General features: G+C 35.1%; 1 protein-coding gene across 3 annotated transcripts in view; it reads left to right on the plus strand.

The window, feature by feature from the left end:
• Positions 1 to 1,005: 1,005 nt before the first annotated feature.
• The window catches only part of LOC136024658 (DBH-like monooxygenase protein 2), a 49,070-nt gene continuing 24,514 nt past the window's right edge, over positions 1,006 to 25,561 (plus strand). Inside the window, exons 1-2 of one of the 3 annotated variants that reach the window (XM_065700085.1) lie at positions 1,006 to 1,190; positions 13,556 to 13,744. In XM_065700085.1, the coding sequence (XP_065556157.1) occupies positions 1,113 to 1,190; positions 13,556 to 13,744 (267 nt within the window). In that variant the 5' untranslated portion in view covers positions 1,006 to 1,112. Of the gene's footprint in view, positions 1,191 to 3,417; positions 3,519 to 6,792; positions 6,878 to 13,555; positions 13,745 to 25,561 lie in introns of those variants that run through there. The other 2 variants (XM_065700083.1, XM_065700086.1) reach the window with 2 other exon arrangements.

Consider the following 25,561-nt stretch of genomic DNA (forward strand, 5'->3'; position numbering starts at 1 on the left):
CAAAGTGAATTCTAAAAAGGATTTTAAAGTATCTGAGAAATTTATTACTCTTATCAATCAAAGGTGTGGAACCTCAAAGGTTAAATTAGGCTCTAGCTAAAGCTAGGGGCAATACTCAACAGACAGTTCAAATAGTTTTAACTGAAAACTTAGCTCAAAACACAAAATCGGGAGTCAAATTTTCACACAGTGGTGAAAATGTTCAATAGAATTATATTTAGTTTAAGAAAAGACAGGTAGTTGCCGAAGATGGTTGAAGAACAGGCATTCAGCAAAAGATATCTGCTTCCTATCTTAAGCTTTAAAAACGAACTCTATTTCTCCCAGGTTTGTATATTATATTCGTTTTGGTTCTTAGCTCTGATTCGTTTAGTTACGACTTGTTCCGTCCTTACAACTAAATTCTAGCCAATCCCTAATTTTCTATCAAATTAGTATTCTTTTTACCTGTTTATTGGAGCTAGTTCTTGAAAGATGTAGTGTTGCAATATATTACGACAATCAAATTTACTTGTGTTATGATAAACTGGACTAAATTGGGTCTTCCACTAGTTCAATGTCTTGTAATATTCAATACTTGTTATTCTCTGAGATATAAAAATGTCATTACAATTTACAACTTGTTGATTTATTACGGTCAACTTACAATGCAAAGATATCTTCAAGTTTATGTATTTCAATAGCCGGTTTGATTTTAACGTCTGATGAAGTAGAATTTATGGGGCAAAAGGAGATTTTAACTTTTACAGAAATTGAGTTACTCAAAAGAGGCAAATTTAATAAGCATAAAAAATAGAAATCTTAATAAGTCACATTAGCATGGTCGATCAGCATTAGGGTAGTCTCGGGTTTTACAAAGAGACGAGGACTTATAATTTTAAAAGTAGTGGAAAACTAGAGGCGGTAACCATTTCATAGATCGGAGCTGGGTTAACCAACGGGACTATCATAGCTGCATAAATACCACCTGCTATGTTTATCATTGTCACTTTTACCTTTGTGTAATGCATATGCAATGTTTCAGTTCATAAGTTATGCGAGTTCTTACATTGTGCGCAATTTTCAAGAATTGTTTTAGTGTTAAATAATCTGTTTTAAGTTGACTGTCCAATATGCCGAAGAGACCTAACTCGAGATTTTCGATGTCAGATACTAAGTTCAAAAATGCCATTGTAAGCGCATTAAGAGAAGTAAGTATTTTGTAAAATAATCATTGGCACAGGATGAGGTTCTCACGGATTAGTCTTACTCTTTTAAGGTTAAAACAAGTTTATTGATTTTAAAGTTTATACCAATTATTTATTCCTGCTGTGCCTCAGATATTGAGTACAGATATCGTATTTTGCAACGCTTTGGTTTCTTCATCCTTAGCTAGTGAGAAATGGGTTATCAGACGCTGGATAAAGCTCGGTGCTAAGGTGAGTCCAAGCTGAGTAACGTTTAATAGGTAGATCGCGCCATCAGCTCTCATAACTGGTGAGTTTTGGCGATCAGACTTGATCTTCAGCTGATAGAGGCCACTTGTGAGGCTGGTGCTGTTGAAGAATATGTTCATACAGGAGATAGCATCTAAATATTCGTCTAGCCTTGGTATTCAAAATTTTGTTTTCTTCGTGATTGTTTTTAGCTTGCGATAGTCGATACACATTTGGTGGCCGTTTTTCTTTTTAACAATAGCGATGGGACTGGTAAATGGAACATCTCATGGTGATTTTTTTTCTTGCTTAGTTAGTTCAGTTAGTTCCCGGATGTGTTCGTTGACCTATTTTCTTAGACGCCAGGGGTGCAGTATGGAACAAAGCTTATCGGTTCTGATTCAGTTGTTGGTATTTCCATTTCCGAAGCGTCCGTGAAGCCAAAATCATATTTATGTGTAGAATATACATCCCGAAAAGACGACTGTAAATTCATTACTTCGTGGCGTAACTGTATGTCTGTGAGGTGTGATAGATTGAACTGTGAAAAGAATTCTTCCAGTGACAGTGGATAGTAATACAGACAGACTTTAGTTGGTCTGTTGTCATCATTTTCTATGATGCTTATTGCTTCTATACTAACCCATCCATCACAACAGCCTAGACAGCCAGGGAGTAACAACTAAGTAAGTTCGTTGGTTGGAAACAGAGTAGTCTATCTTGGTCATTTGGTTGAAGATGAATGATTATAGTCACTCTTTAGACGCTGTCTTAATGGGAAAGTACTATCCACTTTCCTAATCGTTTTCTTCCATAGAATGGTTTTTGGCGTCACGTTTGGTGGTTGATGATGACCTCAGTGAGTTTTCACATTTATTAGGGAATTTGTTGCTACACATTTTCTAAATTTGGAAAGTTGTGTCCTTTTTGACATTCATTATAGAATGTCTGTGAAAATTATCATTCTGATAGAGGAGAGTACCGGAAATCCTAAGATGCACTCATTTTATAAATTATCAACAACAATCAAAGATACCGAGAATGTATAATTTTTGTAAGAGAGAGATAATTTCGCTTGAAAAAGTGTCTTAAGGTTGTGACTGGTAATTGTTGTCAAGTTGTCCTCTACTGGATAGGTAGTTGGTGAGCTGCCGAAGGCAATTGAAAGAATATAGAAAAAGAGATAAAGTTTGCCATCGCTCCCGTATCTTTTAAACTTGAAAAGAATGCATTATGAGAAGAAAAGTTTGACAATATGATTAAGTCTTGAGGTGAATTTCAAAAATTGTGGACTTCATTAAGCATAAAACACAAAGTATGCATGCGCTATATTTTAAAAGATCGACTGATCGCACTATGTTAGTCGACCTGTTTCGTTTTTTGCTGGTTGCTGTGACAGGGTGAAGCGATGTGCTGTGGTATTGTTCCACGTTCCAAATCTGATCTGTGGTGGATCGGCACGAGATGAAATGGAGTCAGTGCTACTTGTAAGGCCCCATTTTGTGGGCTAGTTAAATTGCTACTGTTTAATTCATTCTGTGGCTGGCTTATAGCATTATTTGGTTGGTTTGTCATCCTCGATAAGTCCTAGATAAACGGTATACATTTTGGTGTCTTTTGAAGAATCTATCTATGTGGCCGAATTTTGAACAGTTGTTGAATTTTGTAGGTTCTTTTCTGTCGTTGTTTCGTTTTCCTGATGATGATCGTGGTCTTTAAAGCATATCCGATCAGGTTGTTTGAGGTCGAGAATCAGATGCAAAAAGAAATGAAATTGGGTTTATAAGGAGATAATTTTTTTTTTACAAAAGAATATGCCTAACAACAATTCGGTGTTGTAGAATAAGTTGGTTTAAAGTTTTTTTTTCAGGATACATCCTGTTTCAAATAATCTCAATCTTATTAAAAAAAATAAAGAAAAAACTGTGGACATTGGTCATAGTGATAAGCCTAGGCTTTATAAAACTCGTATTTGACGCCTAATATCGTTTATTCCTCTTGACTTTCAAAATGAAGTCAATATATGTTAGTGTTTTATTGATGTCAGTTTCTTCTTCTTTGACCGCACCTCATAGCAAAGATAGACCATATCGATATGAAAAGGTAGCTCAAAACTATTCTTACACAACGAACTAATTATAGTTTTGTTTTTGTTTATTTCATGCTATTTCTTCTTTTCTTTCTTCGTCCTTTTGTTTTTTTTTCTTTCCTTTTTTTGTTCCACATATTAGGTATAAATATAATCCTTAGGAACCAACGTATTGATTAAACTGCCATTCTATATGCTATCCTTTCTTTTTTTTGTTCTGTCTACTTTCTTTCTTTTTTTTCATTCATTTTAACATTTTCCTTTTTTCCTAATTCCTTTCTTTCCTTTTTCACATCAATCTCCAACCATCCTCGGTCTATTGCATAACCGTATTTTGAAAGTACAATCGTCTTGAAAAGGATGAGCCCTTAAGAATTTTCAGCAAGAGGTCTGACCAACCAAAAAGATTTTTCTAGAAACAATGTTTGCATTTTTATGGGGGATTCCTTAGAAAAAAAGGCCCTGGAAAACCCCCTCCCTTTTCTTCACCCTTAGTAAAGGTAAGCAGAATATGACCAAAAGATGGCCCTTGAGCAAAAAAAGTAATCAAGTAATTATTAAATGAACTTTATTAATCAAGAAGTCACTGGTAACTGGATATCTTACATGCACAAATAGCATAAAGAACATAAATATAAAGTAATAGCGAGACGAAGTTCTTTTTAATTTTTGATGTTCTCCATACTTGTTCACAGAAGTCCCCACAGCCATTTTACAGTCTCATGAAAGTGTGATTTTCACTTCTCATAAAAAAATGCTGCAACAATAAGGGGGTAACACTCCTCTTAGCATATACTATACAAAACTTTTCCCAAATAAAAATGTTCTATATGAGGGAAAGCTAGATACTGAATTCCCTTTTATCCCTTTGATTAGAAGGTGATGGAAGAGCAATCTTCCTCTCAGCATCCACTCTTAAAATCTTAGTCTAAATAGAGTTTAGAAATCAAATCTTCTCTCCACGTTGAATAGAAGAGCATCGCACCAAGAGTTGATAAATATAGCCGTTCAAATTCAGTTTTTGAGATCCAGGTACCGGCCCCCCAATAAAAAGTCAATAAAGGGCTTAGCTCAGAAATGATAGAGGGTATTAATTTGGAACATCTAGCAAATGACAATGGGATCAATAAAAAAAATTACGCTACTATTGGAAAAACAACAACAAAAACAGCAACTACTACTGCTATAACTACTACTACCGCTACTACTAATACTAGTACTACTACAACTACCGCTAAAACTACTACTACTATTACTATTACTACTGCTGTTGCTACTACCGCCACTATAACTACTGCTACCACTAGATATTCAGACTATTCAAGAATGACTCCTGAAACACAAGGGTAGTTTAATTCGAATAATCAGCTCTTTTAAAAGTTCTAAAAAAACTTGCATGGGCACTTGCTAAAAAGCATGGGATCCTTTCAAGGATGCTATAGAGAAGTTTTTCTTTGGAACTTTGAGGACCATGACTACAAACTACTCTACAACGTACGCTTGCGATGTATGAAGCTCACGAATGAAAGATAGGTTTTAAACTACATGTCATACACGCTAAACTTGACTGCTTTCACATAACCTTGGGAGTCTACAGAGAAGAACAGGTGAAAGATTTTGTCAAGATGTCTCTGTTTTGTGAGTCGTTTTCTATTAAGACTGGATGTGAGTATGCTACCTAACTTTGTTGGATGCTCAATCAAGAAACAAAATGAGTGAACCACAAAGGAGTTAGGAGAAGCATCATAAAGTAAAAAGAAGGTTTCACAAGTAAAAATGGTAGACCTTCAATTGGTTATATATATTAGAAGCAATTTTTGACTAGTTATAAGAAAACATATATATTTAGCTCATTGAGAATTAATATTTTTTTATTGAATTTAACTTAGATTTGTGAAAAATATCCAAGTAATAGAACGCAATGAAAGACATATTCAGAATATTACACCTTTAAATACATAATTGAGCATAAGTAGGTCTTTTTTATTGAATTTTCTTGTTGACCTTTGCTATTTTTATGTATATATTCCCCCAGATCCACTTCTTTTAAAACTTCACATCGAAGAGGGAAACTTAAATAGAGGTTTATTTGATTTTAAATTGAAAGTTTCAGTCACAGAAAGAGTCAAAAGCGAAAGATTGTGTCACCCTTTCCCATTTCTTAGGACCGGCTCCCGTACCCTCCAAAGATATCTAATCAAACTCATTGGAATAATATTTTTTTAAAATAGTTTAAAGGGCAAATAAAATGGTTCCAAGGATAGTATGACCCCCACAGGCTCTTTGGTAAGGGCCCTAGATAATGGAAGTTGACATTTCTCTAATTATGTGTTTAAAATAAGAAGAAATTGACTTCTGCAGCGTATCAGAGTGGCTAAGGGTTATATCCTTGGCCGAAATTTTCAGTAACAGTTGAGGAAAACTATTACAAAAAATTTAGAATACGCCAAGTAAATCCATAGTAATTTGTCTTCGTATGGAAGAGGTGGTTGGTGGAAAATTAAAAGTTATTGTGCCATTATCAGGCATTAAAAGGATCGGAGGATAACTATTTACTTGCCTTGTCCTTTTTCTAATTATTTTCCCCCCTGCCCTAAGTTCAACACCCCTCGATCAGAACTTTGAAAGGTCAAAAGTTCAACAAATTTGCCTCCAAGGAGGATATCACAGCCATTAGCTCTGGGACAAGAGATGTAAATAATGAAAATTGGTAATTATTTTAAATACATGTTTTACAATAAATCTTTATATGAATGGTAAAGTAATTTAGAACACAGTACATGCATCCAGGTTGTCCAAACAGCTTATTTGTGAAACCTCATGAACAGTTCAGTGCTAATAAGATGAAACTTTCAGGGGAGCCTGAAGGGAGCATAGAGTTGAATATAAAGACACTCTGTGCATATATGATGACAAAATGACAACTGCAATATTACGCATAATCTTAGGATGTTGCTGTTGATTTAGGTTTTACTTGATCTCTGGTCCTAATGAATATCACTTACCAGACACAGAAAAGGTTGAAGGCTAAGACTAAGAAAACTTAGTTGAATAAAGTAAAGAACTTCACCAGTTGCAATTAAAGCTATCACACAATTTTAATATAGCGTTATTTACGTTTGTAAAGTATGATTATAACATCATCTACCTTCTTGTACATCAAGATGCAGCTTTGCGTAATAATCTGAGTTCATTTTGAACATTGCAATTTATCAATTACAAAAGGCGTTATATTAAGCTATTTGCTTTAAAATGAACCCTTAAACAGCTCTCTATGTTCCAGTGCTCCGGCAGTAGTGGAGAAAAAAAAGAGGACTTATTTGTGATGCCCATGCAAAATCGTGATTTTCCTTGTTGTTCAAGCCTAGCGACTGTAAGTCTCTTCAGCCATGATAATTCCAGTGATGCAATTTTTTGTTACTTGTAGCTAATAAAACATAATATAAAAATAATAAAACAAAGATTAAAATACAAATATTAATATACATAAAATAATTCAAAATAAAATAATAAAAGATAAATTCTAATTATGAGCAAAAAAAATAGATAAAACGAAATACCTAAAAAATACCCTTGCAAAAGAAAAGTCGTTAAGGTAAAAACATTAGAAGAACACTTGAGAAAATCAACAGACGATTAATCAGTAATGCACTTCAAAAATAATACAAAGAGGTTTCAGACTATTTATGAATATTAACATAAATTTGCCTTCAAAATAATACTTTTCAATTAAGACTAGTCAAGATAATTGTTAACATTTCTGAATCGGCCTAAAATGAAAAATTTGCTAATTAGCCAGTTCGTTTTAAACGGTTTATTATATTAAGTAAGAAAAACAAGTTTTTTTTAAACTGAAAGTAAGGAGCGACATTAAAACTTAAAACGAAAGGAAATTACTCTGTATATGAAATAGGCTTTTTCTCCTCAACGCCCCACTCTTTACGCTAAAGTTAGACTCTTTCTCTTAGCTCTACTTTTTAAAACAGTAAAAAACTTTGGCGTAAAGAGCAGGGCGTCGAGAAGGAAAAGCCTATTTCATATACGGAGTAATTTCTGTTCGTTTTAAGTTTTAATGTCGCTCCTTACTTTCAGTTAAAAAAAACTTGTTTTTTTTATTTAATTTCTGAACGCTTTTGAATTAATGAATGTTTTGATTTTGGCTCTCCGCACATAAATAATTAAAATTAAATTTGCATATTAATTATTCTTGGCTAAATGTCTATAGCCAAGTTAAATTGGCTAAAGGATAGTTTTAATTGAAAGATCCTGAGAAAAAAGGAGCGGGGGAGGAGGCCGAGTTGCCCTCCAGTTTGTTGCTGATTTCAAATATATAAGTTTCATCAAGTTTAGCCTTTACCATCAAAAGGTAGGAGCCTGAGAAATTTTGCCTTATTTTAGAAAATAGGGGGAAACAACCCCTAAAAGTAATATGATCTTAACGAAAATCGCACCATCAGGTTCAGCGTATCAGAGAACCCTAATGTAGAAGTTTCAAGCTCCTATCTACAAAAATGAGGAATTTTGTATTTTTTGCCAGAAGGCAGATCACGGATGCGTGTTAATTTGTTTGTTTGTTTGTTTGTTTTTTCCCCTGGGGTGATCGTATCAACCCAGTGGTCCTAGAATATTGCAAGAGGGTTCATTCTAAAGGAAATGAAAAGTTCTAGTGCCCTTTTTAAATGACCAAAAAAATTGGAGGGCAACTAGGCCCCCTCCCACGATAATTATTTTTCAAAAGTCACCAGATCAAAATTCTGAGATAGCCATTTTATTCAACGTAGTCAAAAAACCTTATAACTATGTATTTGGGGATAACTTACTCCCCCACAGTCCCCGTGGGAGGAGCCACAAGTTACAAACTTTGACCAGTGCTTACCTATAGTAATGGTTATTTGGAAGTGTACAGACGTTTTCAGGGGTATTTTTTAGGTTGGGGGGGGGGGGAGGGGGTTGAGAAGAGGTGAATATGTTGGGAGAACCTTTCTTGGAGGAATTCGTCATGGGGGAAGTAAATTTTCATGAAGGGAGCGCAGGATTTTCTAGCATTATTTAAAAAAACACAATAAAAAAATAAATATGAAAAAGTTTTTTCAACTGAAAGCAAGGAGAAGCATTAAAACTTAAAACGAACAGAAATTATTATGCGTATGATTGGCTCACCTCCTCCTAATACCTCGCTTTTTACTCTAAAGTATTTTTAGTAATTTCAACTATTTATTCTACGGCTTTTGTGATTCAGGGGTCATTCTTACGAAATTGGGACAAAATTTAAGCTTTAGTGTAAAGAGCGAGGTACTGACGAAGGGGTGAACCTCTTCGTATACGTAATAAAAAAAATGAGAATACAGAAGTTCGTTACGTATGCTAATTAGTAAGTTACGTATATCTTTTACTAATAAAAACATTCTTAAAGTTTCTAGTTGCCTTTTTAAATAACCAAAAATCGGAGGGCAACTAGGCCTCCTCCCCCTCTTCTTTCTTTCTCAAAATCATTCGATCAAAACTGTGAGTAAGCCATTTAGCAAGAAAAATAAATGTGCAAATTTTGTTTTAATTATTCATCTGCGGAGAGCCAAAATCAAAACATGCATTGATTCATGCTTCTGAGGGATGATTCCTCATCAACGCCCCGCTCTTTACGCTAAAGTTTTTTTACTGTTTTAAAAAGCAGAGTTAAGAGAAAGAGTCAAACTTTAGCGTTAAGAGCGGGGCGTTAATGAGGAAGTATTCCCTTTCATATACGAAGTAATTTTTGTTCGTTTTAAGTTTTAATGTCGCTCCTTACTTTCTGTTGAAAAAACTTGTTTTTTTTATTTAATTACTTAAAAAGGCAACTAGAACTTTTAGTTTTTTTTGAACGTTTTCATTAGTAAAAAACATACGTATCTTACGAATTAACTTACGTAACGAACTTCTATATTCGTAATGTTTTTATTACGTATATGAAGGGGTAAACCTCCTTGTCAATACTTCGCTCTTTACACTAAAGCTTAAATTTTGTCTTAAATCCTTAAGAATGACCCCTGAATTACAAAGGCTGTAGAATAAATAGTTGAAATTACTAAAAATACTTTAGCCTAAAGAGCAAGGTATTACAAGGAGGTGAGCCCCTCATATGCGTATTAATTTCTGTTCGTTTTAAGTTTTAATTCTGCTCCTTACTTTCAGTTGGAAAAACTTTTCATATTTATTTTTTCATTGTTTTTTAAATAATGCTAGAAAATCCTGCGCCCCCTTCATTGGAATTCTCTTCCCCCATGACAAGTTCCTCCATGGAAAGATCCTCCTACGTAACACCCCCTCAACTTCTCCCCCCCACCCAAACCAAAAAATCCCCCTGAAAACATCTGTACACTTCCCAAAAACCATTACCATAAATAAACACTGGTCAAAGTTTGTAACTTGCAGCCCCTCCCACGGGGACTGTGGGGGAATAAGTCGTCCCCAAAGACATAGTTATTCGATTTATCGACTATGGTGAAAAAAACAGCTATCTCAGGATTTTGATCCAGTGACTTTGGAGAAAATATGAGCGTGGGAGAGGTCCTAGGTGCCCTCCAGTTTTTTTGGTCACCTAAAAAGGGCACTAGAACTTTTAATTTCCATTAGAATGAGCGCACTTGAAACATTCTAGGACTATTGGTTCGATACGATCACCCCTGAAAAAAAAAAAAAAAAAAAAAAAAAAAAAAAAAAAAAAAAAAAAAAAAAAAAAAAAAAAGACGCACCCGTGATCAGTCTTCTGGCAAAAAATATAAATATCCAGATTTTTGTAGATAGAATCTTGAAACTTTTAAAGTGGGATTCTCTGATACGCTGAATGTGATGGTGTGATTTTCGTTAAGATTGTATGACTTTTAAGGGGTGTTTCCCCCTATTTTCTAAAATAAGACAAATTTTCTCAGCTCGTAACTTTTGATAGGTAAGACTAAACTTGATGAAACTTATATATTTAAAATTAGCATTAAAATGCGATTCTTTGGATGTACCTATTGGTATCAAAATTCGATTTCTTAGAGTTTCGATTGCTATTGAGCCGGGTCACTCCTTAGTTCGTTACCACGAACTGTTTGATTTTGGTTTTTGTGTGACATGGTTCGTCCTATATTTGGTTGCAGCTATTGCTACAACTATGAGAGCCGACGTTTCACTCCTCTAAAATCCCACACACATAAAATTCCTCACAGAATACTTTATATTTGAAAATTCCTCCCTAAGGAACCCCCTCCCTCCTCGAATAATTCCCTTCATAGGAAGAGTCCCACACAGACAGAATTGAGCATACACAGAGAAAGTATAAATTAGGTATCTTAAAATGTCGATCAAATGTCCTAAGAAGTAACAAAAGGACAAGACATCAAAATACTTCTAGGGGAGGGGCTAGGTTTTTTTCCAATCCCTTTCGACTTGAAAAATAAAACTAGAACGATCAATTTTCGTCCGAAGGAGCATCCTCTAAAGTTTCTACGACAACAACGGGGAGGCTGTAGGCTGAGGAAGGAGGAGCCCCTCTCTGCTATGTTATAAATTATACTTATTCTGGGATTAAATGCTACTCTTTACCTTCTGATATCTTAGCCCATAAATATTCCCGGAAATCAAGAGGGACTTTGTATCACTTTTCATCTCCGCCTCCTTCCTTAGAACTAGTTTTGTATTTATCTGAAGTCTCATTGAAAGTTAGGATGTTTTAGCTATGAAATGCGCCATTTGAGACGTCTGTCCCCATCCCTACAAAACAAAATAATAAAATAAACCCCACCTTAGAAGTTTCAAGCTCTTACCTACAGATATTTGGATTTCTGTATTTTTTTTCCAAAGAAAGATCATGGATATGTGCTTTTTGTTAGTCCCAGGGATGATCGTATTGAACGATTGGTCCTAGAAGATCAGAAGAAGGACCATTGATCCTAGAAGGTCAGAAGAACGCTCATTTGAACAAAAATTAGAGTTCAGCTGCCCTTTTAAGTGACTAAACAAAATGGAGGGCAATTAGTCCCTTTCCCATTTTGATAAACACATCAGAACGAAAATTTGAGATACGATTTGGTTCATCACAATTGAAAGTCCAATAAATATACCTCTGCGGATAACATATCCCCCGCAGTCACTTTGGAAAGGGCTGTTAGTCTTGCAATGTGTTCAATGTTTTCAGACAGTAATTGTTATTGTGAAAAATAGGGAAAATTTTGCAGGGAGGTTTCCAGTGGGAGGAAAATTTTCTTGGAAAAAAATTAATTTTCTGGGATGCATTTCCCTGAAAAGGTCTCAAACATACAGTTTTCTTTTTATTTCTCTTTCATTCTCTTTGGATATACAATTTCACATATCAACAGGATGGTATCTACGAACTGTCCGGCGGAAATTTTCAGTGGGGACCGAATTGTCGTGGGGAAAAGTGTATCCATAGGAAAAAATGCGGGTAATGCCAATTGGGGTGCTACACGGTAAACAACACCCTTATTTTTTGGTGTGTTTTTTGTGCTTTATTTAACTATAGTAATTTATTTCACAAAACAATGATTATTATTAGGAAGCGATAGTAGGTCACTGTATAGGGAGGGGGGGGGGGTAAGGTCCCTAAAGGAGATAATTGTCTAGCATTCCTGGGAAAAATGCTTCGAGAATGATAAGAAAAAAGTCTTCTATCATTTATGAGTAGGGGACATGAATTGTCAAAGTCTAATTAAAGGGTTATCATTTCGTCGAATTTCAAGGTGGGTTCCTCAAGCTAACTAATCTTATGGGGATATTCTCATAGACACTTGTAGGGATATTCTCATAGACTCATATGTAGGGAAGTAGGGAATACAGGGATATTCTCTTATGCAGATATTCTCATAGACTCATATGTATATAAATAGGAAAATTAGAAATACTACCATTAAAATACAAATGAAAACAAAGCTTCATGTAGCAATTATCAATTATGATACTCTTCCAATTTTCATCATTTGTGCTGATAAAAATCTGAATTTATGCCTTAATCCCCAATCTAAGCCCCTTCCACCAAATCTACTTCTATAAAAATCTAAAAGTTAAACAAGAAATTGAAAATTGGTGTATGAAAGTATAGTTTTGAGAATAGAAGCACACTCCCTCCTCCTCCACCTACACAAAAATCCCATCGCCCCCTCCTTCATATTGATTGATGGAAAATTATGCAATACTGTTCATAATTTATCAAACTTCAAATAAATAAACTTAGTGAAATTAAGCTTTAAAACACATTTACCAAATAATTAACAATAAAACAAATAAATCATTTTTTAAGGAGTACGAGCATCCTTAGGGTCGAATGATCCACTGTTGCTATTTCTGAAGCTGGAAAGCCCAATGAATGTTTTTTGGTAGTATTCAATCATTTGTTTATCTCAAGATTTATTTTTAGTGGCTTTATGGCACCCCTTGGGTCAAAATTGTCATTTTATGACAATTTATATTGACCAAGGGGTGCTTTATAGCACCCCTTGGGTCAAAATTGTCATTTTATGACAATTTATATAGACCAAGGGGTGCTTTATAGCACCCTTTGGGTCAAAATTGTCATTTTATGCCATAAAATGGCAGAAAATATCACTCTACTATGGGACAATCTTTTGTTGTTGCTTAAACAGGGAGTAGAACTTTCAATTTCCTTTCTAATGAGATTCAGAATTATCCGGAGGAATAATGAGGGGCGAATATGCGAGGCGAGATTTACTACGCGAAGTATTTTATGGGGGGATTTTCCGTAGGGGAACTTTCCATGGAAGGTAATTTTCCACTGGGGATTTTCTAGGAAGAATTGTCAGTGGAATTTACAGTGGACATTTTCCAGAGCGGGTGGCTCTTAGAACTGCAGCCACGATAGTATTATGTGAAGAATCCTAGTATGTTTTGTGTAGCATCCGCTCCAATCTAATCCTCAAAAATCTTTAGTTCTGGCTGAGAAATTACAAATTTGGTTGTATTTCTTGGTGTGCCTAGAGCAATTCTAAATTTTTACTCAAATAATTTACATGATTTAGAGCAAATCCTATATTGGTCTGATAGTATAGAGTCATTGTAGATTCTTGATCCAAATGCCACATTTATACTACGTTGGACACCCGATTTTGAAGAGAAAAAAGTTGATTTTGAATTTGAAGCTCAGGCAATTGGATGGATAGGAATAATATTTGTTTCACCGTCAAGTGCTAGCTCATTTGCTGATACTGTCATTGCTGGCGTTTTTGATGACGGCTCAACTTACATTCAAGTAAGTCATATTTCTTTTAAACTAGGCTAATTTTCTCTAGTGCAACACAGAAAAGTAATTGGAGTTTCATATTTTAGTGCATAGAAAATGAGTCTTTTTTCACGGATAATTTCAAGGGATAATTCGAAGCAAATGTTTGGTGAACCTAAACATTAGTTTGTCATACGATTAAAAAACCTATTAAACAAGTGTTGTCTCCTATTCTCTACTACAATATTAATCCAGAATTCACTGTATTATTTCTTAAAAATATTAAGGTTTTCATTTCTTTGAGAATATTAGGTTTCTTTACTGGCGGAATTTTAAAGATACAAATTCATATGAAATTCAGGCAACGAAAACCAAGTTTAGACGGTACATCAGTAGTTCTTAAAATATAGTTTAGGTGAGACTAGTAGTGCCCTAATACATTTTCAGCATCACAGGAAAGTTTCCGGGCCAGTTTGTAAACTATCAAACAGTTCGCGGTAACGAACTGTAGTAAAGAGCGACCCGGCTCAATAGTAACCAAAACTCTAAAAAATGGAATTTTGGTATTAAAAGCTACATCAAAAGAATTGCATTTTAATGCTGATATTAAATATAAAAGTTTTATCAAGTTTAGTCCTACCCATCAAAAGTTACGAACCTGAGAAAATTTGCGTTATTTTAGAAAATAGGGGGAGACACCCTCTAAAATTCATAGAATCTTAAAAAAATCACATCATCAGATTCAGCGTATCAGAGAACCCTATAGTAGAAGTTTCAAGCTCCTATCTACAAAAATGTGGAATTTTGTATTTTTTGCCAGAAGGCAGATCACAGATGCGTGTTTATTTGTTTGTTTGTTTGTTTTATTTCCCAGGGGTGATCGTAACGACCCAGTTGTCCTAGAATGTTGCAAGAGGGCTCATTCTAACGGAAATGAAAAGTTCTAGTGCCCTTTTTAAGTGAACAAAAAATGGAGGGCACGTAGACCCCCTCCCACGCTAGTTATTTTCCGAAAGTCAACGGATCAAAATTCTTAAAATTCAAGTTAGAAACTTTGACCAGGGCTTACATATATTAATGGTTATTGGAAAGTGTACAGGCGTTTTCGGGAGGATTTTTTGGCTGGGGGAGGGGTTGAGAAGAGGAGGATATGCTGGGGGAACTCTCCATCTCGAAATTTGTCATGGGGGAGGAAAATTTCCATGAAGGGAGCGCAGGATTTACTAGCATTATTTAAAAAAAACAATAAAAAAATAAATATGAAAAAGTTTTTTTCAGCTGGCAGTAAGGGGCAGCATTAAAACTTAAAACGAACAAAAATTATTACCCATATGAGGGGCTCACCTTCTCCTAGTACCTCGCTTTTTACCCTAAAGTATTTTTAGTAATTTCAACTATTTATTCTACGGCTTTTGTGATTCAGGGGTCATTCTTAATGAATTGGGACACAATTTAAGCTTTAGTGTAAAGGGCGAGGTACTGACGAGGGGGCGAACCCCCTCATATATGTAATTAAAACATGAGAATACAAAAGTTCTTTACGTAAGCTAATTTATAAGTTACGTTTATCTTTTACTAATAAAAAGATTCGTAAAAAATTAAGAGTTTTAGTTGCCTTTTTAATTAACCAAAAATCGGAGGGCAACTAGGCTTTCTCCTCCGCTCTTTTTTCCTCAAAATCATTCGATCAAAATTATGAGAAAGCCATTTAGCAAAAAAAAAAAAAAAAAAATACAAATTTCGATTTAATTATTCCTCTGCGGAGAGCCAAAATCAAAATATGCATTGATTCAAAAACGTTCAGAAATTAAATTAAAAAAAAAACAAACAAGTTTTTTTAACTGAAAGTAAGGGGCGACATTAAAACTTAAAACGAACAGAAATTACTTCGTATATGAAAGGGGCTGCTTCCTCATCAACGCCCCGCTCTTTACGCTAAAGTTTTTTACTGTTTTAAAAAGAAGAGTTGGGAGAAAGAGTCAAACTTTAGCGTAAAGAGTGGGGCGTTGATGAGGAAGCAGCCCCTTTCATATACGAAGTAAAATATTTTTATTTATTTTTTTATATATTTCATATATTTTTTGTATTTGCATATTTTGTTTTTTTTTGTTTTACTGCGTATATGAAAAGGGATTTTCCTCCTCATCACCCCGCTCTTTACGCTAAAGTTTGACTCTTTCTCTTAACTCTGATTTTTAAAACAGTAAAATACTTTAGCGTAAAGAGCGGGGCGTTGATGAGGAAGCAGCCCATTTCATATACGAAGTAATTTCTGTTCGTTTTAAATTTTAATGTCGCTCCTTACTTTCAGTTAAAAAAAACTTGTTTTTTTTTTTATTTAAAAAATTAAAACTATAGAGCCAGCCTCTTATCATAGATTAAAATTGTTTTAAAAAGTATAGGAAACTTAATATAAGTTGCTCTGTACTCATTGCTCTATACTGTATAAGAGATAGACTCTGACTGGAAATTTTAAATTCCGCTAAACAAAAATGAAAATATTTAGCTGCTACAAGAATTCTGTCGGGAATACAGGATAAACAAAAAAATTCTCCCAAGTCTTCATAGAATATTTCACGAAAATGAATTACATATTTGATTAACTATCTAATAAAGAAAATAAACAGTATATTTTTTTTTACCAGTTCTTTAACAAGTCTATCCTGCTTTATTTTGTGCAGAGTTTCGACAAGATAATTTCACTTAAAATTGGCTAGCGAAAAATGTTTTTTATTCTGTGAAGAGAATGAAATCAACACCTGCGCAGCCGAAAATGTTGAATTTAAATGTGGAAAATATTTAAATATATTAATAATACTACTACTAATAACGTACCGCAGCACCAAGCAGCCTGAGGCCAAGACAGCTACGCACGCTCCTCCTCCATCCCAACCTATTCAAAGTCTCTCTATTTACACTCTCCCAGAAAGTTCCCCTTTCTTACAAATTGTTCTTTATGACATCCTCCCTCACCAACTGCAGACGGCCTGCTTTCCGTTCAGCCTTAGACAGTTCATCAAAAAGAACAATCTTTGGTAATCTATCATTCTTCATCTGCAGAGCATACCCTAGTCAGCTCAACCTTTCTCTCATTATAGCCTTAGAAAGGGGAATTGAACCACACTTTTCATACAGCCCGCTGTTTGAAGTATGGTCAGTCAGCCGGGTACCCAGAACAATCCGTAGGCAATTTCTCTGGAAAACATCTACCAAATCTTCATCTGCTTTTTGGAGTACCCATGCTTCAAAGCCATATTGGACAACTATCATCGCTGTAGCGTTTAATATCCTAATCTCGGTTTGCCTACTTATCTTCCTATTCTTTCAGACTTTTTCCTAACTGTGATAAACACCCTGAGCCTTGGTTATCCTACTTTTAACATCTTCACTGCTACCATCGTCTTTACTAATAATACTACCAAGGTAAGTGAAGCTGTCCACCTGATCAATCATTTCGTTGCCCAACGTCACCTTTTCATCTTCAATTATTCCTAGCCTTAGTAATTTAGTCTTCTTATTTATTTTTAAACCAATTTTAGCAAGCTGAAGTTCCAAAACCTCTAACAATAACCACTCCTCTAATTCTAAATATAGCCCTAGACGCATAAATTTGCTGTTTTTTTTCTTTCTTTCAAACTTACAATATTGGGTATTATGAGCCAACTTTTAATGAGAAATAAGGAAGGGGGTTACTTGGAGCTAGAGGTGTTACCAGCCATATTATTTGTAGGGGGAGGGGGGAGGAGCAATGAGTTTTTACTTGTTGACGATAATTTTTAACGAAGGATTGGGGTAAGATAAAACAGTTAATGGTATCAAAATGTAACTAAGGAGTAACTCGGCCCCAAACAGCACCCAAAACTCTAAAAATCTGAATTTTGGTAACAGCAAATACATAAAACAAATTCGTTTTTATGCTGATTCCAAATAGAAGAAATTCATTGGGTTTAATATTACCCATTAAAAGGTGCAAGCCTCATAAAATTGGCCTGACTTTTGAGAAAGAGGGAAAACATCCTTCAAAACTCAAAGAATTATTGAAAATTGCATCACCAGATTCGCCATTTAGAAGAACCATGCTGTAGAGGATTGAAACCCCATCTGTAAATATGTGGAATTTTTGCATTTTTTACAAGAAGGAAGATCATGAATGCGTGTTCATTTGCTTCGTTTTTTTCTTTGTTCTTCCCAGGGAATATATTATCGAAAAAGATCGGGAGAGGGCTCATTTGAATTGAAACTAAAAGTTATAGAGAAATTTATAAGTTACAAAAATTGGAGGGAAACTAAACCTCCTCCCATATCCTTTTCTCGCTTAAAATCGTCCGATCACAATTTTGAAATAACCATTTTGTTCAGCAAATTTGAAAAGTTCAATTCACGCGAGTTATTCTCGATGGAAAAATTTTCCGTAGGAGAAAACATCCATTCAGGGGTGGGGGATTTCAGAAAACAATTCTATACATGGGGGATTCCACCGCAACCTGATAAACGCTCAGAAATTAAATAAAAAATTAGAGTCTTTTTCAAATGAAACTATGCTAAGCAGTATTTTTAAACAGAATCGTCCACAAGAAATTTTCAGGGGGTGGGGGATTTTCGGCGAGGATAAATTTGTCAGGGGTTAATTTATTGAGGAGAGGGAAGTATTTTATGTGGGAATATATGTTCTTTGTGAACTTTTCATGTGGCGGGATTTTCAATGAACAGGAGGTGGATATCCTTGGATTGTATGACAATCTTTTTTAAATTAAACTTAAAATTAAACTTAAAACGAACAGAAATGATTTAGTATATAGGTGGACACCCCTTCCTGAATACCCCGCTCTTTAGGTCAATTTTTTTTCTTTTTATCTCATTTCTTTAAGAGCGATTCCTGAAACACAAGAGCCTTTTCACAAAGAACCAGAATCTATTTTAAAAATACTTAGAAATTTTAGTGTGAAGAAATGAGTATTGAGGAGAGGGATCCCCCTCATATAAAGAATAATTTCTTTTTGTTTTAAGTTTTATGTTGTTCCTTACTTTCAGTAGAAAAACTTGTTTTTTAGTATAATCTAACATTAAAGTTACTTAATTTTTTCTTTTAACGACTGAGACTGATCTTCTTTTATTGATTTTAAGTTAAAATCAATAAAAAATTATTTATTAATACAATAAAAAATTATTTAAGTTAAATACAATAAAAAATAAAAAAATATTTCCATCAGCCCATTTACCTAATACAAAAAACAAGCCACTAAAATAGTGGGGGATTTCATCCCTATTTTACCTATTAAAAATTTTTATTGACTGACTCAAACCCCAGGGGGAGGGGCGTCTCCTGCTTCCTTTATTCGTGATGCCCTTTATTAGAAGCCATTTTCATAGCAGCAAATATCATATTTGGAATTAGTATTTAAGGGATAATCGATTAATGGTGCGTGTGACAATTTTCTTTCCAAGATAGTGAAAATTCTTTAAAAAATTGTGACTAAACCTGAGATTGGTTAGATTTTTGTAAAAGACACTTCTGTAGCAAGCAACCATAATCCTGCAAGATATTCAAATTAAAAATCAAGGGAATTAACATTTAAAAAAGTTGAACAGACCCTGAGTTCAATAGAAGCTCTAAAAACTATGGACTCTATCATGTAGGCTGATGATACATCTCAATTGCAGCAGAGCGGTAGGGAATCATCGAGACTATTATCACAAGTACTAACATCCTGGTTCACTTTTGTTGGATAACTCTAAAATAAACCCTTTCTTACAAAATATTGTGATACCCCTATCTCTTAAACAGATCATAAGTAATAAAATAAGAGAATAAAAGAATAAATCAAAGCAATAAAACAAATAAAATAATAAACACTCTCCCTATTTATTGTGCAACTCCTCAAGGAACTTTATTTGGACCACATTTATTCCTATAAAGGTTCATGAAACTGAAAAAGACTACCCTTGAAGATGAAAGTATGTCAATGTATCAAAATATATCATATATAAATATGTCAATTCAAAATAGCGACCCCTAGGTCGCTATTTTTCAAAATAGCCTTTTTTTTTATTTTTCAAAATAGAATTTTGATACTAATAGTTCCTTCAAAAGAATCACATTTTAAGGCTGATTTTAAATGTATAAGTTTCATCAAGATCAGTTATACCCATCAAAAGTTACGAGCCTGAGAAAATTTGCCTCATTTTAGAAAATAGGGGGGAAAACCCCCCTAAAAGTCATACAATATTAACGAAAATCACACCATCAGATTCAGCGTATCAGAGAACCTTATTTTAGAAGTTTTAAGCTCCTATCTACAAAAATGTGGAATTTCGCATTTTTTGCCAGAAGACAGATCACGGATTCGTGTTTATTTGTTTGTTTTTTCCCCAGGGGTGATCGTATCGACTGAGTGGTCCTACAATCTTGCGAGAGGGTTCATTCTAACGGAAATGAAAAGTTCTAGTACCCTTTATAAGTGACCAAAAGATTGGAGGGTACCTAGGACCCCTTCCACGCTCATTTTTCCCAAAAGTCATCGAATCAAAATTCTGAGATAGCCATTTTATTCACCATAGTCGAAAAACCTATTAACTATGTCTTTGGGGATGACTAATTCCCCCGCAGTCCCCGTGGGAGGGGCTGCAAGTTACAAACTTTGACCTGTGTTTACATATAGCAATGGTTACTGGGAAGTGTACAGACGTTTTCAGGGGGATTTTTTAGTTTAGGGGGAAGATTTGAGGGAGGGGGATTACATGGGAGGATATTTCCACGGAGAAACTTGTCATGGGGGAAGAGAATTTCAATGAAGGGGACGCTGTATTTTCTAGAATTATTTGAAAAAACAATGAAAAAATAAATTTGAAAAGTTTTTTCTACTGAATGTAAGTAGCAGCATTGAAACTTAAAACGAACAAAAATTATTATGCATATGAGGGGTTTACTTTCTCGTTATACCTCACTCTTTACGCTAAAGTATTTCTAGTAATTTCAACTATTTATTCTACGACAAGGAATTGGGACAAAATTTAAGCTTTAGGGTAAAGAGCGACGTATTGACGAGGGTTGAACCCCCTCATACACGCAATATACGCCATAAAAACACACGAATATAGAAGTTCGTTACGTAAATTAATTCGTAAGTTAAGTATATTTTTTACCAATGAAAACGTTTGTAAAAAATCAAAGTTCTAGTTGCTTTTTAAGTAATCAAAAAATAGGAGGGCAACTAGGCCTCCTCCCTCGTTCCTTTTTTCTCAAAATCTTCCGACTAATTGCAATTAATTAATATGTAAATTTCGTTTTAATTATTTATGTGCGGAGAGCCAAGATCAAAACATGCATTAATCCAAAAACGCCCAGAAATTAAATATATTCAATTCAATTCAATTCAATTTATTCAAATAAAACTACAATATAACACCAATAATAATAAAGATCCTGGAAGCGAACTTGTTGAGGACCATAACCACAAAAAATTGAAAATGAAGAAGAGAAAAAAAAAAAAAAAAAAAGAAAAAAAAAAAGAGAAAACATGAGTAACTAAAGCAAATTGAATAAGAATTTAGAGAGTTATAATATCAAAATTTTAGTACATTGCTATACAGCGTGCGAAAACTTGTGGATAGCTCGACACTGGAGGGTATTATATTCCATTGAAGTATAGATTTATAAATGGGGGATCGCTGGGCGGAACTAGAGACAAACTTGGGGACAATGAAGGAACGGTTGGATGAACGGAGACAGAGGCCTTCAGAATTATTAATATTAAAATAAGATAATAATTGAGGAGGAAGATTTTTATGGTAAGCGGAGTATGCAAGGTATAGATTTAATTTTTTGATGATTTGTTCAAAAGGGATAATACCAAAATCGGAGTACAAGTCCTGGGTGGGATATAGTCGGGGCAGCCGAAAAACTGCTTTGATGGCACGGTTTTGGGCAGATTTTAATTTATTGGTAACTGAAGGAAAAGTGTTGCCCCAAACAGATCCACAGTATGAGATATATGGGTAAATAAAAGAGTAATAAAGGGTGACAAGGATATCGGGAGGAAGAAAATAATTCGCACGATTAATCATACTTACCTGTCGCAAAATTATGGCTCTGATGTAGGACACGTGTGTTGCAAATGATAGGGAGGAGTCTATGTGAACACCAAGAAACTTGGCAACTTCGACCTGTGGGAGGAGATTGGTAGAATATTTTAGGCCAAGTGCTTGCTGAGGTTCATTTTTTTTGTAAGGGGTTCGAAATAATACAACCTGACTTTTCTTGATGTTAATGGTCATGCAGTTAACTAGACACCACTCCTCTACTCTATTCAGAAGGGTTTGAGTAGAGGCGACAACGGATGGTAAATTAGGACCGGTGATGAAAAAGTTGCTATCGTCAGCGAAAAGTACTGGGTGCACTGATGGACCCAGGTCCGTAACCAAATCATTAATATAAAGGAGAAAAAGTATTGGACCAAGAACAGAGCCTTGTGGGACGCCCCTTCGGACAGGTAGGGGATGTGAAGTCAACCCGCCCAGACTCACACTCTGTACTCTACCAGAGAGATAAGAGCCAAACCATGAGAAAGGAACTCCACGAATCCCTAAGTTGTTGAGTTTACTTAATAGAACACTGTGATCAACCATATCAAAGGCCTTAGAAAAGTCCAGAAATAAGCCCAATACAGTATTTTTAAGGTCAAGTTGGGAACGTATAAACTGTGTGGCGTCTATTAGTGCATGAGCAGTTGAAAATTTGGAACGGAAGCCATATTGATGAGGAGAAATCAACGAATCTGAAGAATAAATCCCAAATAAAAAGGGAGAAAGACGTCGGAATATAATTCTCTCGAGCACTTTAGATATAACTGGGAGAAGTGAGATTGGACGATAATTACTTATCTCAGACGGATCGCCTTTTTTATGAATCGGGATAACAATTGCTGATTTAAATATTTCTGGGAAGACTCCATTGGTCATAGACAGGTTTGCTATGTGCACAATGGGTTCACAAACATAGGAAGATACGGTCCTAAGAAGCTTATTACTTATGCCAAAGAAGTCAGGTGTACTACTATTAGAGAGACAATTGATAACTTGAAGCACCTCTTTACGATCAGTTGGAGAGAAAAACATAGATCCAGGATTCTTGCTAGGTTGAACTGACTGGGAGAAGGAACAGGAGTTAGCATTTGGAATATTAGTGAAATAATTATTAAAAGCATCCGGTACTGAACTTGGGTCAATTAATCTGCCACTGATGTCCTTAAGGTTAAGAGGTACAGATCTTGAACTTCTTTTTTTTGAAAGAATTTCATTTATTGTTGACCAAATTTTTTGCAAGTTCCCTTTGCAATGAGAGATTTTCGAATAATAATAATTTTTTTTTGCTTCCCGGACAAGTTTGGTATATAAATTTTTGTATTTTTTATAATTAGTCAGGTCAATAACGTTACTGGTTTTGCAAGCTAACTTATATAGGTCATTTTTTCGATATGAAGAGATTATCAGGCTATTTGACATCCAGGGGCGTATATGGCTAGTTTTTCGGTTTGATTTACGAACTGGAAAGGTTGAACTGATAAGATCACTCAGTCCTTGTGTAAAACCATTTGTGGCTGAATTAACATCCTGACAATCCAAAACCTTGGACCAGTCAAAGGATTTCAAACGATCCGTGAACCTGTTCATATTCACAGTATTATATATTCTATTATACGTAGGGGTTTTAGTTCTAGAGGGCTGAGTAGTTGGTAGGGAGGGTAGCGAGAGATAGATTGGAAAGTGATCTGACAGGTCAGAAAATATTATTTTGGAGGACAGGTGGTTTCCCAGGGAAGTGGATACAAAAATGTTGTCAATTACAGTAGCTGTAGACCTCACAGGATCAACTCTAGTAGGAAAAAGGATTGTGGGAAGAAGACCACTTGAGGTGAATGTTTCAAAAAAGGTATCACAATCATTATTATTGCTAACATTTAGTAAATTACAATTGAAGTCCCCAAAAACTATTGCCTTCTTTTGTGGTAAATTAATAAAACTAGAAAAATCATCAAATAGGTTACAAAAGAAAGGGGTCGGAAATGAGGGGGGCTTATAAAATAATGAAAAAATAAGAGAATTCTCGTCAACACTTATGTCTACGATTATTGAATAAATGCATCTATTATTTATAGGTTGCGAGAATAAGGATTCACAGTCTAATAGCCTGGTGAATTTCAGACTTGACCGGATGTAAAGAGAAATGCCGCCAGAGGACTTGGTTAATTTTCTTTCAATATGAATAGCTTGAAAACCAGGGAGGGAAAATTCATTCTTATCATCAATTTCTGAAAGCCATGTTTCCGTTATTCCAATTACGTCGAAAGGGCAGTAACCATTAATTAAAACTAAGTCTTTAAAATTAGCCCACTTATCCCGTATACTTCTGATGTTAAAGCAAATTACATTAAGTTTGGTCTCTTCCATTAGCTTAGGTTTCACATTTTTTACAAAATCAAAAGTGTCGAGATATTCACAGTTAATTTGATTTAAAGGGCTATCGGGGCTAGCTAAGGGGCTGGTGGGCAAATTATTTTGGTCATCGTAATAGTTAAAAACAACATTATTACACAGTGATAAATTCGTGAGAAACGTAAAATCTTGTACGGTGCACATTTAAACATCCATTGTGGTCTGAGTTTCATCATCTCCTTGATTAGAATATTGGAAATCTTCTTCAGCCGACGAAATATCATTGGTGGTAATTTTGGACTGGGATGGAAAGTTTGCCGTTTTTTTCTTAGATTTCTTGCCTTTGACTAGGGCAGTGGCATCGATTACCGTCTTGGGGGTTGTGGCAATTTCAGAGCCTGCATTGATTTGATTTGCAGTTGAGTCTACAGACTTAACTAGCTTTGATGTGGAATCTATGTCCTTTTTCATGGAGGATAATTGAGCCATAGCTGTTTCTAATATGTCATCACCTAGGAGTTTAGTGATAGCTTTCTTCTTGAGAGTATTTTTGGTTTCCTCAGCTTCATTACTAACCTCAATTAAGTGACTGACTGTGAGATAAGTTGCAAGCCTTTGCCATTCTTGGCTATTTTTAGATGAATCTTTTGGAGGGCAGGATGTTGAAGTAAACTTAGGTAAGGGATGGGGGGAATGACTAGAACCTTGAGTATGAACATTATTTGCCTCTTTTGGAAATGATACTGTCTTTGCATCTGCTACAGCAACTGTTGCTTGGCTTCTACTGGGCCGATGGGGTGTGGGTTGCCAAGGGATTCTTGCAGCTACAACTGAGTAGGGTAGGTTCATTTTATCAGATGTTCTAAGGATTACAACTCGCTTTTGGTGAGCTGGGCAAGATTGTTTTTGGAGGGCTGTGTGTCCCTTCCGGTTACAATTTCTGCAGAAAGGGTCTGACTCAGGGCATTCACTAATTGCGTGGCCTGTTTTCCCACACTTAAGGCAAGACGGATGGGACTGTTTGCAGTGTTTTTTGCTGTGGCCGTGGGCTAGACAAGTGGAGCATTGTAGGGGCTTAGGCTTATAAATCTTGTAAAAAAGAGACATACCGTACAAGAATATTTCTCCGCTTAGCTCAACTTTGCAGCAAATGAGGATTGAACGGCTAGGGTGAAGAAAACCTTCTTTGTTTAAACTTAGCCTTATAGCAGTTGAAGGATTGATGAGAAGACCTGAAGAATCTATTAGTTCAGTTTGTATTTCCTCCACTTTTACACTGGTATCAACACCATACAGCACATACTTGTGTAACTTTTCCACATCTTTTTTTGTGGCTAAAATTTTTGAGCCATCAAGAATTATTTCTTTGGATTTTGACAGGACATGGTCTGCCGCCTGAGAAGACGTAAAGTAAAT

Source organism: Artemia franciscana, chromosome 3, assembly GCF_032884065.1.
Source record: "Artemia franciscana chromosome 3, ASM3288406v1, whole genome shotgun sequence".
NCBI lineage: Eukaryota > Metazoa > Arthropoda > Branchiopoda > Anostraca > Artemiidae > Artemia > Artemia franciscana.